Source organism: Syngnathus floridae, chromosome 13 (assembly GCF_059516105.1).
Source record: "Syngnathus floridae isolate MCC-2025c chromosome 13, RoL_Sflo_1.0, whole genome shotgun sequence".
Lineage (NCBI taxonomy): Eukaryota > Metazoa > Chordata > Actinopteri > Syngnathiformes > Syngnathidae > Syngnathus > Syngnathus floridae.
The window spans coordinates 13896279-13916469 of NC_142425.1; the positions used below are offsets into that span (position 1 = coordinate 13896279).

Consider the following 20191-nt stretch of genomic DNA (forward strand, 5'->3'; position numbering starts at 1 on the left):
AAAGTTCAGCACAAATGAACTAGACAACAATGCAAACACGCTGTGTTTGTGTGTGTTTTAGGATAAGAGCGGGCTAACGGGCTTGAGCTCAATGAGCGCTAGCGAGGAGGCCACAAAAGGCTTTCTGTCCAAACAAATGGAAATCTCTCTCCAGACAGTTCTGCCGAGCTCAGGCTTCCACATCCATCCTGCCTCTTAATATCATCACTGGAGTAGCTCTTTCAGAAAAAGCTCCTCTTGTTAAATACTGATGACATTAGTGACAACAAGCATCATCATCAGGTCGGGAAATGCACCCGAAAGAATTGACTGCATGCTTGTGTTGTGTTTTTGTATGATGTTTCTTTTATTTTGCAATTTTTTTGATTGAGTCTGGTTTTTAGTTTTTTCAATGAGGTCATTGTGTCCCTTGTGCAACATTCATTTCTCTTGAAGGAACAATAAAATGATTTTTGTTAAGGTGGACAATCAGAGGAGGGAGGTGTCCTTTGATTTTTCCACTCACATAATAGTAGGCGTTCCAGTCGGTGGTGGCAGCTTGCGCATGGGTGACGGCATTTGGCGCGGCCGCCATTGGGTGCGGCGCACCCAGGAAAGCGGGCATCAGAGGTAGGGTGCTGTAAGGTGGCAGCATGGCAGCAGTTGGTAGGACAGCAGGGGAAGGAGCCACTCCATTGTTGACGGCATGAAGAGCCATGCCTAGAGGCCTGCACGCATCCATTTCCTGTTGGACAGTAGCACATCATAGCATATCAGAAATCATCTAGCATAAGTGAACACTGGGTGTTTCTTGGCAGCAGTTTTGGGTGGGTTGCATGAGTGTGTGTGTGTGTGAGTACCTTGCCGGCATAGGCCTGAGTAGCTGTCGACTGGGAGTAATACTGAGTGAACGTCTGCATGTAGGAATTGTAATCGCTGTACGAGGAAACCGGTGGAACCTACAGCGCAAAAAAGCCCTTCTGTAAATCACATCCTTTTTTCTCGCCAATGCAGGCATTCTAACTATTTACGCGACAAAACAAATCCAAAAGCAGTGTGTGTATTACCTGCGTGTGGTCCTTGGAGTAATCGGCGGCTGTATTGACCTGTGGAGCTGCCGAATTGTAGCCTTGTGCTGTTTGGTAGTGCTGGTACCACTGTTGCATGGCCTCCTACGCATGTACACGTGTATTTAGTTGACTGCCTAGAATGAACTCCTTCATTAAAAAAAATCAAAATAGCAACTTGATGGGTCTACCTGTGTGTAGGCCTGGTTGTAGTGGCTGTAGTCGGAGGAAGTGTCAGTATTGTACGAGGATGCGGCGGAAGCAGCTGCGTTCGGACAGAAGGAGCCGCCAGCCTGCGAGACAACAGGGGTCGTCGTCGCCGCCGAGTTGCCGTACATGGCCGAGGCAGGCTGCCCTCCCTGGGCTTTAGTGCCCAGTGAGCCTGCAGAGAGGGAAAGCGGACTGGATCAGATGAGCTGAGTAAAATGAGCAAAAGAATTTGCTTGTGTGCGAGAGTACCTTGCAGAACAACCCCTGGCATGACACTGGCTAGATTCAAGTACGGATTGGAAGGCAGTCTGACATCTTTGGGGGGCTCTCCCAGCAGAGAATTCTGACCGTTGTTTACCTAAAGAGAGTGACCAGCTCAATTACCTTTTCCAAAGACATTTATTGAAGTGAACTCAGAGTCACAATGACTTGGTTGAGTTTTAGGAGGCTTATGAACCTGAGAGAATTGTGCTCTCTGTTAATTACATTTTCCCTTCATTTCAAAAAATGACTTTAGAGGAGACAGCCCTGGGATTCGCACTATGATTATCTCAATTAATGGATGCCAGCAAAATTGCAGTTAAATACGTAGGCAAGACAGAGCGGCCTGCCTGCCTGCCTGCCTGCCTGCCTGCCTGCCTGCCTGCCTGCCTGCCTGCCTGCCTGCCTGCCTGCCGGGGAATGGAAAGGTTCTCTTCTGGTGTTGGTTTGCTTTATGGGCCAACAGACAAACGGGATAAAACTCAATTAGTCAACTTTAATGTCTCCATTTTACTCGAAGCTGTTAGTGGCTCAATTTGTGTTTGTACTTGTGAAAGAAAAAAGATGGAGTAACAACCTAGCCCAATGACAAATATTACAGATGAAATGTTTCCAATTAAAGGGAGTCAAAGGTGTGTCGTCGGCTACGCTCACCATGTTGCTGAGTGGAGAGCCATCTGAAGTGTTGTGAAGCCCGGCGGATGTATAAACTCCTCCTGGGGGTTTGGGCGTAGCTGTACTTTGGCCTGAGTGACTTCTTCCCAAAGAGTAGTTGTGTCCCTGCATGAGGCTCCCTGAAGGGACAGCCTGCCTCTCACCACAGCCGGAGGGGGAAGAAGATGATGTGATGGAGGAAGAGGAGCAGGCGGCAGGTGCAGCGCTGATGGACTGGCTGCTGTTTTGTTCTCCTCCGCCAGGTCGGGGCTGGAAGTAGGGCATCACACCTGTTGCCGACACCACCACTGTGGCGTTGTGGCTCGACGCTGGCACAGGCTCGTTGCAAAATTCTGTCCACACAAGGGGAAAAGGCAGCAAAAGTGAGGAAAGGGAAACTCTTAATATTAGCGTAAGAGGGAGAATGAATCCCCTATAGCTCGGTTGCCTCTACACAGTCAATAAAGCTGGTTCTCATTTCAATCATCAGCACTAATCCATGTTTTCATTAGCAGTAGCCGTGCACACGTTCCCAATACTCCCACTCAATAGTTTCATAAACACATCGTTGTAAGTGAATGCAAACACATTTAAAGAGATCAGAGAGGCTCGCAAAAAGGCTGCAAAGAAAAATGATACGCTATAATAGCTAGAACGCATTGTTCAATCAACAGGGACATGGAGTTCAGAAAAATAAAATCGATAAACATAGTTTTAATAAAAGCCAAACAAAAATGTTTTATGGCTGTCAACATGTTTTGATTCGTTTGTCGTAATTATACTTCAGCTTTACATTACAGGCAGTCTAGTGACCTGAGGGGGAGTCTCCCAGGAGGCCTTTCCCAACTGCTATGAGGCCTGGAGTGCGCAGAGGTAAAGTTTTCTGCACCAGCAACCTGGTTGGATCTCCCAGCAGGCTGGAGGCCTGAGGAGGTGCAAGCAGAAAGTTATTAGATCAAAATGTAATTAAAAACAAAAAAAACAACATGCAGTACATCATGCATATAAAAAATCCAATGATCCAATTGCCGCGCCAGTGGGATTTCAAAATAATAATAATAACAATAATAATAATGATAATAGTAGTAGTAGCTTTTGGAAAAAAAAATCAAAATCGAGCCACTCAGTCTTACAAAAATCTGATACAGGTCAAGTCGCATTTCGCCTTCCATTGCTTCAAAAATGAACTAGTTCATAGTTCTTTTTTGTCCCGTTCAATGTGTTGCTGTGAGCTGTTAGCGTCTGGCAGACTGGCATTTACCCATGATTGCCACCCATTCAGGCCAATCCAATTGCGGCTATCGTCCTCAAAAATGGGACAAACCTATTGCTTGAATTGTGCTTTTTGTAAATGGCAAAACTGTGCTGGAGCCAACATCGCACACAGACACACACAGACAGACGCATCTTACACTGCTGATGCACTTGTCTTTGATGTGTAGAAGCTGCTGTTGAGCAAGCTGTATGTGCAGGAGGTTCTGAAGAAGGAGTCCATTGCCAAACATGGCACTCTGCAAGGCAAAAGAAGGTTCCGTAAAGCAAGCGTGCACGTGCACACACGTACACACGCTCGGGTTGATGCGGCTGGAACCTGTTGAGCTTTTCCAAGTGTCAGAAGAGCTGTGGTGAGCGGCGGCCTGAGAAATGGCAGGTTCATGCGACGCCCATACTTCCCTGAAAAACAAACAAAACTACAATTTTAGATTTTGTCCAAATCCTGGCCTGAACGCCCATCCATTGTGAGCACTTTCTTACAGTCAAGCGTGAACATGTGATTTACATGCGCGAATCACACACCATCTCATAATAAATGCAACCAAAAAATATATATACTAACGGCAGCTTCCTTCGAAATAGGTAGAGAAAGTTTAACATTTAATCACAGCCCTAATTATAGATTTGAATTGTGTGCTCTTGTTCAGAGAAAGCTCCCCCACCTCTTATCTACTCTTCTTCCGGCTCTCATTTGTCCCGCTAATGTCACACAATTTCATGTTAATACCTGATTAACTATTAATCAAATAACGAAGGCCCCGACAAGCCGAGCAGACTCTTCGGGGAGCCTTTGATTATCTTCCAAGCTGCTTGAAGCAAAAGTACTGCTTGAGTTGAGGAAAGAACTCAAGCATCACATCCGGAAGATTATATATGTTGCGAGTGCACAGTTGTCATTTCCACAATGACGAGGGAATTCCTTTCGGCGGTGTTGTTCATGCACAACGCAAAGCGATCCTTATGAGACTTGCAAAGTCTAATTAGTGTATTCAAGTCATGGTTTGACCAAAAAAAAAAAAAAAAACAACAACAACTCTGCAAATGATATTCTCAGCAGGGTTGAAATTGTCTACCGCTGGAAATGTAAAAATGATGCCGTTCCAATCGAGCATTATTTTTATATTTTATTTATAAGAACGGTGTTGGATGGAAGAGATTGCACGCTGTCTCACCTCCCCGTTTGCCAGTGTGATAAGGTCTCATGAGGATCTGTAAGGCTGCAGGGTTTGTCATACTGGTCAACACCTGAGCCAGGTTGGGTTCCGGCAACAGCCCTTTCCTGTTACTTAGAATCTGCACAAAGACAAGCAAATGAACACGTCTTTAAAGGCAGGCGCAAGACAAACTGTGTCTGTGTGTGTGTGTGTGTGTGTGTGTGTGTGTGTGTGTGTGCGTGTGTGTGTGTGCGGGCCAAATCCAAATAACCCGTCTTTCATCTCATCTCGAGTGCCCTGCCGGCGGAGGCTGCTATCACACTTGCTCTCATTTACATCATCAGGATGCATCTGCCGTGTCATTACAGCTCATTTTGGGCACGCGCGAGCAGAAAGAAAAGGACGGACGAGATGGAAAAAAGTCAGAAAGCTCAAGGCCAAGAGAGGAGAAACAATGAGGTCAGAAGAGGAGAGCGGCAAGAAAAATCATGACATCCAAGTGTGGCTATATAAACGGATTTATTTAATGATGTTATTCATATTATTATTGTGAGTAACAAACCAGTGGCAGCACCATAATGCTCCATATGATATCATTGAATGCTGTGTTTTTTTAAGTGAATCTCTTGCAAATATTAGTCTGCACAGAGAGTACAAGTCGGTCGGATGTTCCGGCTGCTATTTAAAACATTAGCCGCCGAGTTCTATTTCTTCCTTGTCTGCCTTGGGGCAAAGGCACGACTTTGGCCCAAGTAAACCCTGTCACGTCAGCAAGAGACTGCATCACTGACAGGGAGGGAACACACACGTGTACTCCATGTGTGTGTGTGAATGAGAGAGCAACCTTCAAGAAAAAAGAGGTGAAGCAAGAAAACGTTCTCTCATTGCTATTCCTCCACTTGGAAAAAAATGTCAGCATGCATCAATCTGTTTAGCTACTGGCAGCCACATAATCCTGCCACCCGCCCACACATGAACATACACCACACACACACACGCGCATGCACACACACACGCGCCCGCACACACACACACGCGCCCGCACACACTTTCCAGTGCCAGAGAAGTAAGAAAGCTGCGAAGAATGGAAAGCGAGAAGCGGCAAGCACGTAAGGAGGCGGACGCAGGCAGCCATCTGGTGCCTGGCATTCACAATGGCAGTGACCAAAGGGACAAATGAGAGAATTGCCTGAGAGCCCGAGCTGGATCGTCATTTCTTTCTTGAATATCATTTGTTTGTTTTGCCTATGTACAAATGTATTCAAAGAAATCTGATGTGGCCTTGGGGTAGTTGAGGCAAGTCAAAGCTCTCAAACTGTGCTTATTATTATGATGACGATACTGTGCAGTATTTGTTTAACTTGACAGAGAGGAAGTAGAAAAACTTGCAAGCAAGTATAAACTGATGAATTTTACATAAGTGACAAGTCATTGACAAAACGTGATTTTCTTGTACTCGTTATTGTTGTATCGTTGTACTTGTTATTTTCTTTGCCATGAAGTGGTGACTTGTATTTGTGTGAATCGTTTTGACTCAAATCTCTCCCGAAATTAATGTAAGGACGGAGCGAGATTTAATTCCATTTTTTTTTAAAAAGGCCTAATATTAGTTGATATAATCAGCCAGCCAATTAGTCAATCCCAATTCAGAAGAAAAATGTTCATTCATTCCGTTCAATTCCTTCAGTCTTTTGTCGCTGTGCTCATCTGCCGACATGTGGCTGGCGTTCTTTGCCACGATGGGAGACAATTGAGGAGAGACTAATCAGCCTTCTTAGCTGTAATTATCATGTCAGGGCTTCTTCAGTGCCACATTGCTGATTTGGATGGGATAGCACAGCAACAAGGACTTCCTCAGCCATGCCGGGAGTTTTCTTGCATCTGAACACTGACTGCTTGCTAAACAAACAGCTACAGAGACACAATTAGAAGGAGCTGTGAGAATGGCAGCACCTGCTGAGCCCCATGTTTGTCCTTGCTTTTATTGCTCATCTATGAAATAGGGATCTGTTCGAAAGGCTTGCTAGCTGTTCCTCTTTTGTTTTTTTTCTACCATGTTCCTATCTGAAGAATATTTTTTAAAAAAAGAAGAGAAAAATTATATGATTAAATCTTCAAAACTGCTGTTAAAAAGGTAGGATGTAAGTCAATTCATATTAAAAGTGAGTCGATAGCCTAATGGTCTGTTCGTTTTCAGATATACATACTTCCATGACTGCCATTTAGGCTTGTAAAACCTTTCAAAATAATATAATTGAAAAGAATGAGCTGACTCAGGTAGTCACCTGGTGAATTCATGATATTTCTCCTATGCTCATTAAAAGTGCTTCAAGTTTTGAAATGTAAAAGTGACTCACCATACCCTGGGCAGCGATAAGCGCAGCCAGGGTGCTTCTCCCTGAGGTGCCGGGTGTACAGAGCGACAGACGGACCTCCTGTCTTCCCACTACTTTTCTGTCCATCTCAATCAGCACCGACTCTGCTTGCTCCGCGCACTCGTACTCCACCACACCGAAGCCGCGCACCGGACTTCCTTCATCCTGAGCAAGCTGGGAACATCATGTAGACAATATCAGCATATTCATCAAGTCTTCCATCACAAAGTGGATCATTAAACTGCCATCTCGGTGCACGTACGGACTCCACTATGTTTCAACATGTTTGTTATGGTCACAGAAGTCCAACAAAACGTAACAACTTACCTGGCATGAATTGCTTTATTCATTTTTTTCGGTCCATAGACGGTTAAATACAGTGAGTGCAAGTCTCACGAGCTGAGCAGAGGCTCCGCTTTTCTTTCCACTAAGTAGCATTTTCCAACTTCTACGAGGTAGCTAAATAATGCAGAGAAGCTAATGGCTGCTAATGGGAAATATTATGCAGGTGATGACAAGTTCATCTTTAAACTATCACCCACCCTTTGGTCAGTAGTGGCCGAAGGATATATTGAACAGCTCGCTTCACAGATTGCGTATATTCCTTTTGAGTGGATTTGAAGTAACAACGGCAATTACATTGAACAATCATTTTTTCAATGAGTTGAAAGAAATATCAGTTGGAAGTGATTGCGCCGAGCGAGCAGGAGGGCTAATGACTGTTTGCAGCCATTGTCAATCTATCAAGAGGACAAAACCTCCCACCTTGCATCCACTCATTTGCTATTCGGTGCCTCCGGTCTCAACACAAGACGCATGGAGAGAATAAGAGAGCAAAATGGATACGTGTGTCGACCAGTGGGTCGATAGTCCATTATCATCAGCATACATTAAACAAACTGCATGGAAATTATATGAATCACTCTCCCGCTTTCCGAATGGGTTTGGGTGGATGGATGGATGGATGGATGGATGGATGGATGGATGGATGGATGGATGGATGGCTGGATGGATGGATGGATGGATGGATGGATGGATGGATGGATGGATGGATGGATGGATGGATGGATGGATGGATGGATGGAGAGAAGAGCCAAAGTGACAAGGCAAGAGGGAAAAAAGATGGGCACAGGAGTGAGTGGGAAGGGAAAACAAATAAAAATGCGCTCAGGATATTATTCCTGTGTGCAGACGTGAGAGATGACGGCTAAAATGTAAAACTTATTACATCAATAATTTATTCAACAAGTTTGAGTCCAAATTGCATGTGGGCTATCAACTTTGAATGCAAGCCTGAGTAACAATGCAAAAAGTGAGAGAGCAATCTGTATCAGCTCTCATATTTGATTCCATATTGAAATTCAAATTTATGATCACAAGACCTAGTCTGAAAAGCACCTTTCAAATGTTACTGACAGCATAACCTCATTGAATTGATTGAAAAATGACCAATTTAGGATTTATTTAACTTGAACTAAGTCTAACATTCCAATATTCTCCCTTTTTTTTTTAACGTGTCCATTTGTTCACGATTGCCTCTTCAGTAATAAAGAAATGTTTTTTTTCTTTCACCTTCTGCTTTCTGCACCTTTTCAGGTTGACGCAAAGGAAACTGCAGTGTGAAGGGCCCTTTCAAGGGTAGCCGACTTGTCGCTCTCAGGCTTAAGTGCACTCTGATCAGAAAAAAAGGCTCTGCCCAACTAATAGAGGAAGGCTTAGAGAATCAAACGGCTTACAATACATGACAAATAAATAAAAAGCGCAAAACGTTTTTTTTTTCTTCGATGAGTCTTAACTACAGCTATTTGAACAAGTGCAGAAAATGACAATGACTAAGCTCATTTTTATTTTTGCCCTTTTTGAATATGGAGCATGTTTCACTTCTCCAAGAGCCGACGCCGCGTTGGTTTGTTCATTGGTTTTCACAAGCCTTGAGAACCAAATGAAATGCCGCAGTGCAGTAATGTACTGTACAAAAAATGCATCATACATTCAAAATGTAGTCAGTGAGCCATAGGTCAAAGCCAAGTGGCTAGGTAACAGCCAAGCAACATGAGCTCAACGCCCACAAAGCACCATGGGACTAGAATGGTGGTGGGAGTCTATTGATTTCCATGTGGGAGAGGCCAGAGGGGTGGAGCTAAAACGGGAAAGGCAATAGATCACATAGTGAGTGATGGCAAGATGGTGGAGTGGATGAAATAGAACAGGGAGCTGAAGTTGGAAAAAAGAAGAGAGAGGGCGGGGCGGGGCGGGCGGGCGGATATCACAGCAGCCACACCTCACTATGGAAACGCTTGCTGAGTGATGTTGACTTTGAGGCCCAGAACGATCCCAACACTCACATTTTAGGTTTGAATTTGAGAATGACAGATTAAACTAAAAAAAAAAACAATGATTATTTTTTTTTGGCCTATTTTTTGACATGTTTTATGAACCAACCCAGCAAAATGAATTTGAATCAATTCATGTTTGAACTAAAGTCCTGTTTTGGAATAGAGGGATGGAAACTATATCGACGCATTTGCATGAATTTCAATGTGAAAGGGCAGCATCTTTTACCTGACAGAAGACTGGTTTGTATGTTTCCGAGAAGATTTGGGTCATCTCCTCAGAGTCACAGAGGTCCAGAGGCAGTCGGTCCACACACACACATTTGGAGTGCAGGTTCTCTTCCTGAGTCAGCTGGTTGACGTCCATCCATTGCACCATCAGTGAGCGATCCCCCTACCAATGCCAGAAATGGTTTTCTCTCACAGGGCGCCATTTCGTGTCACTCAAACGCAACACGCGAGCAAACGTACCAGCGGTCGTCCCAGCAACTCGGAACGGGCCCGCGAAGCCGAGTCTTTCTTCATGTACTCGACAAAGCCGTAGCCTTTGGAGTGGCCCGTCAGGTCGCTATACACCAGAAAGGCGCGCTCGATGTTTCCGTAGGAACGTACCAGCTCCTCAAACTGCTGGCCGGTGAAGGTGTGGGGCAGGTTGGTGAGGCACAGCAGGGAGTCGGTCGGCTGCAGGGTGACATTGATCAGGCGTCCCCGGACAGTGCTGTGATGGAGGGAGCGGATGGCATCCTGAGCCTGGTCCCCGTTCAGCAAAGTCACAAAGGCTGGAGGAGTGGACATTATGGAGACAGCCACAAAGGAAAAACACACACACACACACACACAGAGAACCAACACAAAGAAATGAAAACGGATGACAAACATACATTCAAAGCAGACAGATTTGTGGCAAGTTCACAGAGACATGCACATGAAGAAAAAAACAAAACAAAAATCGGTCGGGAAGTGTGCAACATGCAACCGACACCACAGACAGTCATAAGGACATGACAGAGACAGTTACACAAAGAGAAAGACAACACATTAGCGATAAAGCCAAAAGGAAGCCACAATGTAGGGGGAGTACACTGTGACTGACACACACATACACGCTTTAGGCAAATTTTCAAATAACATGCACACTTAGCTGTGATCCTTAACAGCACTCGAATGCTATGACTATTTAACTGTGTGCATTCACTTTGGACTTGATTACAGATTTCCATCAAACTGCACGTCCCGTACAGCGCTGCGCATCAAGTTAAGACAATATTTTGTATCCATCACGTCAAAATAGCGACGGACACAGATATATGAACATGTTCAGTTGGCAATAGAATGACTAAAAATCAAACGTTTGGGCTAAACTATTGAAGTAGATTTGGTGTAAGATGAAGACGGCAAGATGGCACAAAGAAAATGTTGTTCGAAGTGACTGCCTTAAGATTCAATTCCCTCAAGCCTCATCTAAGACACGTACACTTGCACAGGACTGGTTAATTCCAATCTTCTTTTAACGGAGTACTGGCTGATACGAAGCATTACAAGCTAATGGAAGTGTTTTCTCTCTCATTTGGCGATAATGGAAATGTTGCATGAGAAGCGTGGGATGGTGCAAAATTCTGCACACTACTTTTCTCCAACAGTACAAGGCGGATGTCAGACTAGAAAATAGCTTAAAAATAACCGTAGAAATAATGGGACTGCAATTTGGGAGTGGGCAGCAACAGAAAACTCCGCAACATTTTGCAGCGTGTTAATGATGGGGTGGGGTGGGGGGGGCACATCTATTGTTCCTCTGAGGACTAAGTCGGCAATTGGGAAGGAAAGGAAGTTGAATTGTTTGAAAAGCGCTCTTTTCAAAGTTACACTATGTTCCCATTTAAAGAAAAGAATTCAAATCAGGTGCGTTTCAAACAATGTCAGTCACTGAAAAGCCTCTCGAAGATACCATTCTTGTTTTATGCAAGGTGGGCCTAATGGGAATTACCCCTCATGTTTGTCCAAAGGTTATGATCAGGTATCATGTGGAGTCAGGAAACTCCTTCAAATAATAAGTCATTGCACTGATAGGGAAAAATTAATGTCCATATAACTTTCATACTTTTTAATACCATATCTTTCACATGACTTGCTATTTTTTAAATATGCTACCATTATTTATCTTGAATCCCATTCAAATAATGACACAGCCTAGAAAAAGCAGCATGAGAAATGTAGAGGTCGGTGCGCTGAATATGTAGTGTTACCATGATTGAACGATTTCCATGAATCATCATCGGGCCAAACGTAAACAAAACCATTTCACAGATCATCTCATTAGCCAAAGGTGAAAAACTGCTTTCCATTTTCCTTCAGAGCTGAAACAGCATGCAGACAGCAGGAGGCCGGAGACGGGATTTAGAAACTTCCCGATCATAAAAAGGTCAGCCTGAGCCATTTTGAAGCAGCTGTGACAACGCTGAAGGGAGGTGGCGTTCTTTTGCAAATTTCCTCGCAATATGGTGATATTATATATATAATAATAATAATAATAATATTAATAGCCACATGCATTACATGTGCCCCCTTAGGGGATGTCTCTGTCTTCAAGTAGACCTTTGATTGGTAAGGATACTGAAATGCTTTTAAAATGGTTTGCTATAAATCAAATAAACAACTAAATAAATCCCAAGTGCCTCTTGTGTGAAACACCGGCAAAAGTAAGCCAATGCATTGTATAAGGCTGAATAAATGTAGCCTTGATGGTGGTGCTTAGCGAGCATTGCAGCTCTCAAAGAGACCCTCATTCTCTTTCCCATATCTGCACATTTATTTCAGCTCGACTTCCTCACTGCAGTAAAGTAAACATTTGAACTGCATCTTCCTCTTCTCTCAGCCTCGGAGCCTTTCGTCTTTAAAAACGCCAGAGCTCAGTCGGAAGAATAAACAAGAGTGTACTGAACAGACATTTACCGATCACAAAACGATAAATGGCAGAAGAAAAGATCAAATCCAAAGGATGACAGGAAAGCTAGCCTTGGTGGTTCAACCAATGTGATTTTTGCCTGATCAGTGAATAGTGCAGTGACAATCACAAAGCCTCCCATTGAAAGAGCGGCTCACCCAGGATCACCCTGACTATTGTATTCTCGCTTTCACATCCGCAGTTCCGCAGTGTTGTCCAATGACTACGTAAACCTCCGCACTTGTGCTGCGCTGTGCCAAGTGACTCACGTGCAGGCTTGGAGAACGACCTCACCTTTATACCACAAACTGAAAATGCAAATGTATGCATCTGTCCATCCCGTTTGAGATTTTTAATCCATCCATCCATTCATCCAGACAGTCGCCTGTATATTGCAATGGTGAGTGTTGCAAACAGAATGAAGGAGAACCACAAATGGAAAGACATGCTGAAACAAAGACAGGTGCGCTGCAGGACAGACAGACAGACATAAACACCGCCATCATCATGACCAAATAAGTCCAACAGCAGAGGCCGAGAGGGAACTGATATGGTCATGAGGTGAAGAAGCGAGCCGAAGCTTCTCTGAGAACTACATTTCAGCGAGAGTACACTCAGTCATTTTAATGCAAGCCGAGAGTTATGCTCCATACTAAAAGCGACCAAAATAACTTTTCCGATACAAACGTAGGGCAGGATGTACATTGGAATGGTCGCCAGTTAATCAAATAGATGTCCTATGAGAAAATGGCTTTGAAATACGAACAAACTGGACTGAACTCTGTTCAGACCATGTTTGGCCTTTACGACTCCTCCGTACTATTTAAACCTTAGCAATAACTTATTTTACAAATATCGCCCTTGCTCTTGCATCCAGTGTGTTTTTACGCTGGAGCTGTCTGGACTTCACAGCAATCATAAAATACTAACACAGCCCCAGTCCCAGGACAACATGCACTTTCCTCAAGAGGAATGATGCTATTAAAAATTTGATACCATCTTGACATTCGTGTTTTCATTGTAAATAACAACAGGGAATGGGAAGAGTTCATGGAAAAAAAACCATACTACCCTACATATGTATAGAATTTGAATTTCTATAGCAAGATAGCTACTAAATATTATGTAGGGAGTGAAGACCTCAGTTTGGTGAGCGGATTCGAGCAAAACCACATCCTTGCTATAATGTACTATTTAAGGGCTACTTAAAAATTCATGACAATATTACCTAGAAGCCTTTATCACATTTTTCTCTTGAGGCCCAGAACAGAACTCTCCAATTTTTTTCATTCTCATACCAGTCAGTTCCACTGCATTCCTAGTAAATAAATTAAAAAAAAAGTCAAAGTAGAGGATCTTCTTCGCTGTACTAGTCGAACAGAACTTGCCAAAATAAGTCTTCACAAAGCAGTTGCGACATGTCCTATTATGATAACGCTTTGGACACTAGTATGGGTGTTAAATGCTAATCGTTGTTTTTTGATGGCAGAAAAAAACAAAACATCAAAAGCTGCACCTACAACACAACTTGTTAGCTCATGTCTCCTACTATAAGTGTGGTCGTGCTGGTCTTGCTGGACTCCCTGTGCTGACTAAAAATATCTTTCCCTGGAAAGAAAAAGTCTTTTTAAGGGCAGGGGGTCTGTGCGAGTGTGTCACTGTGGCATTCGAGGAAAAAGGTCAATGCTGATTTCAAATGTGACTGAACAGTTTGAAAAATAAATCAATTACAATCGCACTGGGCGAGATGGATTTGTATGAGAAGCAAACCCAGCTGACTGTATGCTCATTTTCTTCCTCATCGTTTAAATCATAATAAAACATGATGGCGTATTTGCCGTTATAGCAAGTAACAGAGCAATGGTCCTACTCTTTTATTTCAATAAGTGAGAGTCAAGCCACTAAAGTCTCGCCTCCATAGGGACCAGCAACCAGGCCCAATTTGTGTCCACGGAATGAATATCTACTCTTTTGACTGGAACTGCGATGGATTCTCAGGGTCTTCCAAAGTCTTCAGTAATAACAGTTCAAATCGCGATATTTTTTGCGAGCCACTTTTTGAAAAGAGACTTGTGACAGAGGTCTAAATACAGCCACAAAGTTGCTAACTTGGCAGCCACGCTCACTTTTAAGAGCTTGAGTACACTCCGTTAATTAACCATAGCTCATTTTGGCAGCAATGTATTAATACGTACAGTTCAGAACAAAAATCCAATTGCTGTGCTCACACATTTGTTGTGTCTGTAGGTTGCAATGTAGTTTTTGTATGTGAGTTTTACCTGTGCCTTTATTTCGATCAACAAAGCAGTACTTCAGTTCGTATTCTTTCAGGATTTCGTGGACCTCCTGAAACGGGAGAGAGAAAGAACGTTAGCCGCACCATCATGAGCCAAGATAGAAATAAGGGATTACTTTAATTGCATTTCGGCTTCAATTTCTGGTTCGTTTTAATGTCTGACATTAATATCGAGCGACTAACTAATAGAAAACATGAAGTGCCTTGATTTTGTCTTCTCTGTTGTCACACACTGAAACAAACCCAAACCCTCTTATGGTTCGCCACAATGAGGCTTCACTTGAGTCAAAAACAAAGGAATGAAGTCTGCAACCACAGAAACATTTGTCACTGCTGCTTTGATGGAAACAAAAAAACCCTACTCAGTGCTATGCATCAGATCATTTCCAAACAGACAAAGCAATTGCCTAAGAGCGTTTGAGAACTTTCTAATATGCTCCTCTTTTCCAGCCCACTCAAAGCAAACAGCAGGCATGTTCCATATCAGGAATGGCCATGTAAGGCAGCCCACACAGACCCAGCTCACTGGCCCTTGAAAATCAGAGTGCTGCTGGCAACAAGTGAGTCAGAGTTCGGATATTTCGACTCTGCCACACGTACGGGGCGGCAAAAAGATCCCGGGTCCGGAAGGTTCCGCAAGGGTTTGTTTGTTGCAGGTTTTTCGGTGTAGCGCTGCCTGTCCATATAAAATGGAGTCCAACTTCCATGTAGCAAGAAGGTTGTCATCTACTGTTTTGCGCTGTTGTTTCTTTTGCTTATTCTGTCCGACTGCAATAAATACAAATCACAAGTGTGAGCGAGCAAGAGCTTGTGCCAATGAGCTGCATGACAGCAGCCAGTCAGTAAGTCACAGATTGAAAGCAACATCCAAACCAGAGCTACTCCTTTAAATATTTAGACACAGTTCCACTATGTGCACATTCAGCAGGGCAGACATCATGTGGCTGCCGACACATATCACAATGCTACTGACACACTGACATGATGAGGAATGCACAGAAGGACTGGTTTTTAAGACAGCACCTTTTTTTTCCATGCAATTAAAATAGTCTTGCATGGATCCCATAACATGCTTTGTACGCTGACATCCAACGGAAAAAGAAACATTAATTGAAAGAAAATCGGGGAGGGTCATCAAAGCTAAGGGATCAAATGTGAGTAATTCTTGCATAGCAATACATGAAGGGAATTTCATTTCACATCAAAGGTGCACAGGTAAAGTAAGAGCCAGCATAACATTGCCCTGGGGTGAAATAAAATGCACTTTTTTTTTCTTCTAAATCCAGCCCACTAAGCATTTGCATTCGCACGATTACAAAATCCTGTCATTATTGTTGCATTAATTCAGCTGCTTTCGCCCTCATGTTATTTAATCAAATATATTTATTGCTAATAATTTAATAATTGATTACTTTTCTAATAAGGGAATTCTTGACATGTTACATACACACATTTAAATTTGTTGGCGTTATTTGGTCAAATAATTGGTCAATTAATGAAATATGATCAAATTAATTATTGTGACGATTAATTAGTCCTCTTTTTTATATTGGCCTACCTCACCTGGCCCATGTGTCCATTTTGTGTGCCCAAATAAGCGCAGAAATGTTTCCACACCAAAAGGCTTAGGTCATCATTGTTTGATTTGTTGTTTTAAAAACTGGTCTCTAATGACACCATTTCATTTTTTTCCATTTCATTTCTTTTTAATCAAATGAAAGCGGCTGAAAGAAGTAAAAAAAAAACACTAAAAAAAACTTATGATAATATCTGCCCCTTATGAAAAGTACTTAGTCCTGCGTAAACTATTACGCACGCACCAAAGAAATAGGACGTGCACCGCGCTACTTTGACTGACTTTGCCAACCTACCTGTCAACTTCTTACCTGGTTGCTCGTGTCGGGCGGGAGGTTCTTAATGAGTATTTTCCGTCTGTTGCGAAGCTCTTGGCGAGTTTTTGCAAGCCTCTTTTCGATCTCCGCCGGCTCCAGCTCGGGCAAGTCACGGAGGCTTGGCTCTGCGGGTTGCGCTCCAGCCGCTCCCGCAGCCGCGGCCGCCGCATCTTCATCCTCCGGCTGCTGGCTCTCGGGGCTGCTCATTCCGGGGAAAACTGCACTCTCCTGCGCTAGAGAAGAGTGCACGCTCGGCGGCTGGATGGATGACGTTGCCGCCATTTTGCTTGTCTGAAAGCAGAGTGTGCAGGAAGGAAGAACGGGAGTGAGGCAGGGAGCAGGTGCTGGGCAAGTCAAGTGCGCGTTTGCGTGCGTGCGTGCGCGCGCGCCCGTGCGACAGAAAAAACTTGACATTCGGCAAACTGGTGAGGCAAAATTGCAACAAATGCACAAACAAGCAACACAATAAACGCAACATATGAATGAATAAACGCTTGCAATATTTTCATCAGTTGAGAAACCTTAATGTAAAATGTAACAGTCAAAATCGAATCAAACAGTGACAGAAAATCGAGACAAACCAATTTCCTGAAGCGTAATTAAGATTAAAGTGACACACGCTATTCATGATTGAAATGGAGTGGCCGAAACAAATGCCCAAATTGTGCATCAATAACAGACAAAATATACAAGAGATTTTTCCGTCTCACATCTAAAGAGGTGCCACAATGCACACCGCTGACACTCATTTGAGCCCCCTCACTCTTACATCCTCCCTTTATTATATTACCATGTATGCTCTATAATCTACAAGTCAAAATTGGGTTTTTCTTAATCCTAATTTAGACCAATTAAAACGACTGCATCAATACATGTACATAAATATCACTCTGGCGAAGTCCAATGAAGCCATTTCTTCTTATACCTGCAAAGCACTTGAGCTTCCCATTTTCTTTTATGGATAATGTGACTATGAATGGTTGTGTGCTTCCCTCCTCTCTCTGTCTCTCTCTCTACCCACGTCATGAAGCGAATGCCAAGCTAACAGCCAACGGAGCATTCCTGCCCGAGGAGGGTGGAAAGCTGCTCCTGGCAAACACTGGGAACACCGCATCCCCACTCAGCCCTCACAATGAGCTTCTGCAGCCTTCATCCATGTCTGACAGACACAAAAACACTCATATTAATACATTCACACACTAACGTAACATGTCACACGTGAAGCCACTTCCAAATGGTCGCTTTAGCGATATTGAAATCAAAGCCCATGCACCTTCCAACCTCCATGTTCTCTCTTGCCATCTGTCTGAAGTGTTTCTTGGCAGATCAAGGTCCAGACAATCACAGTTGTGAAAATCATCTCGCATGGCCAACAAGACGGACAAAATGCATTCTGAATTGAACTCTGTCGAACCAAGTGGTTTCAGGATCAAAATCAATGTCAACATTCTATCCGAGTGAATTCACATCTCACAGAGGATGTAAATGCAGATCCGTATTAAGCGCCAGTGCTTTTTATAAGTGCCGCGAGGGCAGATAGTTCCAGATCTACAATTATCTACAATGATCTGATTTCCCTTGCCATCACACAAAGGCTAGGAAGTCTTGAGAATATCCAAATAGCCCAAGTTCGAAACGTTTTAAGGGCAGATCTGTCTCGGAGTCAGCCAAGCCAAGCTTTGTGAGCCAAGTGCCATATACTGCTGGGTCACTGGCATTTATTGAAAGGATCAGTGTGCTGGATCTCACCAGGCAAGCGCATATGCGTACCTGCAGGCATTTGGCCGTCTCATGTTGCTCGTCCTTGAATCCAAGCTGCTTGCAGAGCCCATAGTGTGGAACACAGTGAATCTTCTCTACACTGCACTTCATTGTGCCACGTGTGTGTGTGTTGGATGGTGGCGGTCAGCACCTGTATTGCTCAGCAGATCCGTCTTTTTGCTGAATGGCAGGTGAGAAGTTGACGAGCCACTCCCAGTTCACACTGACGCCGGAAAGGATATGGGGCAGCCTCCGTATGAACGCTGCAAAGAAAAGAAAGCATTTCTTCAGATTTTCAGGAGGCTGAAGAAATCACACAAGCCAGACAGGAAGTCAGGCATCGGCATACGAGGAAGAGATTGCAAAATAATGATAGAAAAAGACAGATATGAACATATTTAGTAGATATGAATCAAATGATAAAAATGTCCTTTCCTGGCAAGCTAGTTCATTGCATTCTCATCTACCGCTTGGTAAGATCTCCTTTTTCTCAACAAGAGCCACATATGCTGCATTACATCCAAGAAGGATATGAAACAGCAAGATCTTGTATGACTGCTGTTGACAGATTGGAGGACATGAATCATTGAGCATTTGCTCTCTGACAAGCAGGCAAGGACTATTTGGTCACACAGGCTGATTTTTGGAAGTGCTTGAAAATAATTCCTTTGAGGCAATCAGTGTTGTTTTCACATTTCCCCACGGAACTCACGTTCAGAACAATAAAAGAACTCAACTGGATCCTTAGCTAAACTGCATCTCGGAAAGTGTTTGGACAAATCATATCAAGTAAAACTGGAAATGCTTGACAAATGTAGTAGGAAAGCTTGTTAGTCCTTCAACAATTTTAGAAAGCAGAGCACTGTCGCTGTTTGAGCCCGTCAGCCATTGATTCGGAGCGGTTTGAAGTAGGTGGGTGGGCGGGTGGGAGAGGAAAATGCTCACCGGGACTGAGAGCGTCAAAGCGTGGGTGAGCCGAGTAGCGGAGTGGCACCTGGTGTGTGCGCGCACGCGCACGCGCTTGGTGGGCGTCGAGAAGGCAAAGAGCCCACAGTGAACTCTGAGTGGCAAAGTGGTTCTTGCGTGGAGGAGTTGATGGCTAATGTATCCGGGCGGGCGCTGGGTGACTTCCACTGTTCACTTTGTGCGCTCGTACAGGATGGAAAATTGCCTTTGTCAGGGGCTTGTCTTTTCGGCTGTGACTTTCTTGTAAAAGCAACGCAGGGGCTTGCGGCCTATTAAAAAAAGCTGACCTGAACACATGGAGAAGTTCCCTGTCCAATTGATGCCCTCATTTCAGTGCTCATCAGCACAATCACAAACCTTAATGACAAGGGGTGATACAATTTTACTCAATGGAATAACCGATGAGCACAAACATGTGATAGTGACGAGGCTTGCGAGGCATGATCACTCGAGGCAGGCGACTTTGGAAAAGTAGGGCTGGGAAATATGCTGCGAGTGCACGCCTGCTGTACTAGCTGGCAGAGCAGAGTGAAATGACCCAAGGGCTCTTGGACACTGAGCTCTGTGCTCTAATTTACCGGCTTTGCTTGGCAAAGTAGCGGTGACGGCAGAGAAGGCGAGAACATTCTTTTGTGTGGCTCCCTGAGCACCACAGCCGGAGCGTTACTGTGCAGTGGCCCAATCAAACCGTTTTCTTATGAAATGAAAAAAAGCAAACATGTTTGAGAGCTTCTGCAAAAAGCGTAAGAGGCCAACTAAAGAAACAATTGCAGCATTGCCAGTTGAATTGCAACAGCCGCCTCCCTGATTGATATATGGTGACAGGCTTGCAAATGAAGCTATCAAAGCTGATTGGGCACATACTGGAGAAAAGCCCAAGCATTGAAAGAAAAAAAAGAAAAAGAAGACGGTGGTCGTGAGCTTTTGGGTGGATTACAGATACAAGTGGCCGAGTTGAGTTTCCTGCATGATTTGGAAGCCTTAGAAGGAGAACAATCTATTTATCAGATGTGCTGCTTGGAAATGG

At 43.8% G+C, this 20191-nt stretch overlaps 1 protein-coding gene across 2 annotated transcripts in view; it reads right to left on the minus strand.

Annotated features, from left to right (window-relative positions):
* raver2 (ribonucleoprotein, PTB-binding 2) overlaps positions 1-17386 on the minus strand; it is a 21696-nt gene extending 4310 nt beyond the window's left edge. The window contains exons 1-16 of one of the 2 annotated variants that reach the window (XM_088393179.1): positions 17363-17386; positions 16432-16728; positions 14529-14595; positions 9780-10087; positions 9538-9702; positions 6958-7149; positions 4619-4739; positions 3763-3845; positions 3584-3682; positions 2985-3096; positions 2172-2524; positions 1506-1614; positions 1238-1428; positions 1047-1151; positions 840-938; positions 506-724 (exon numbers count right to left, since the gene is read on the minus strand). In XM_088393179.1, coding sequence (XP_088249305.1) covers positions 506-724; positions 840-938; positions 1047-1151; positions 1238-1428; positions 1506-1614; positions 2172-2524; positions 2985-3096; positions 3584-3682; positions 3763-3845; positions 4619-4739; positions 6958-7149; positions 9538-9702; positions 9780-10087; positions 14529-14595; positions 16432-16728; positions 17363-17386 — 2544 coding nt within the window. Of the gene's footprint in view, positions 1-505; positions 725-839; positions 939-1046; positions 1152-1237; positions 1429-1505; positions 1615-2171; positions 2525-2984; positions 3097-3583; positions 3683-3762; positions 3846-4618; positions 4740-6957; positions 7150-9537; positions 9703-9779; positions 10088-14528; positions 14596-16431; positions 17035-17362 lie in introns of those variants that run through there. The other variant, XM_088393178.1, reaches the window with a different exon arrangement.
* Positions 17387-20191: the final 2805 nt, after the last annotated feature.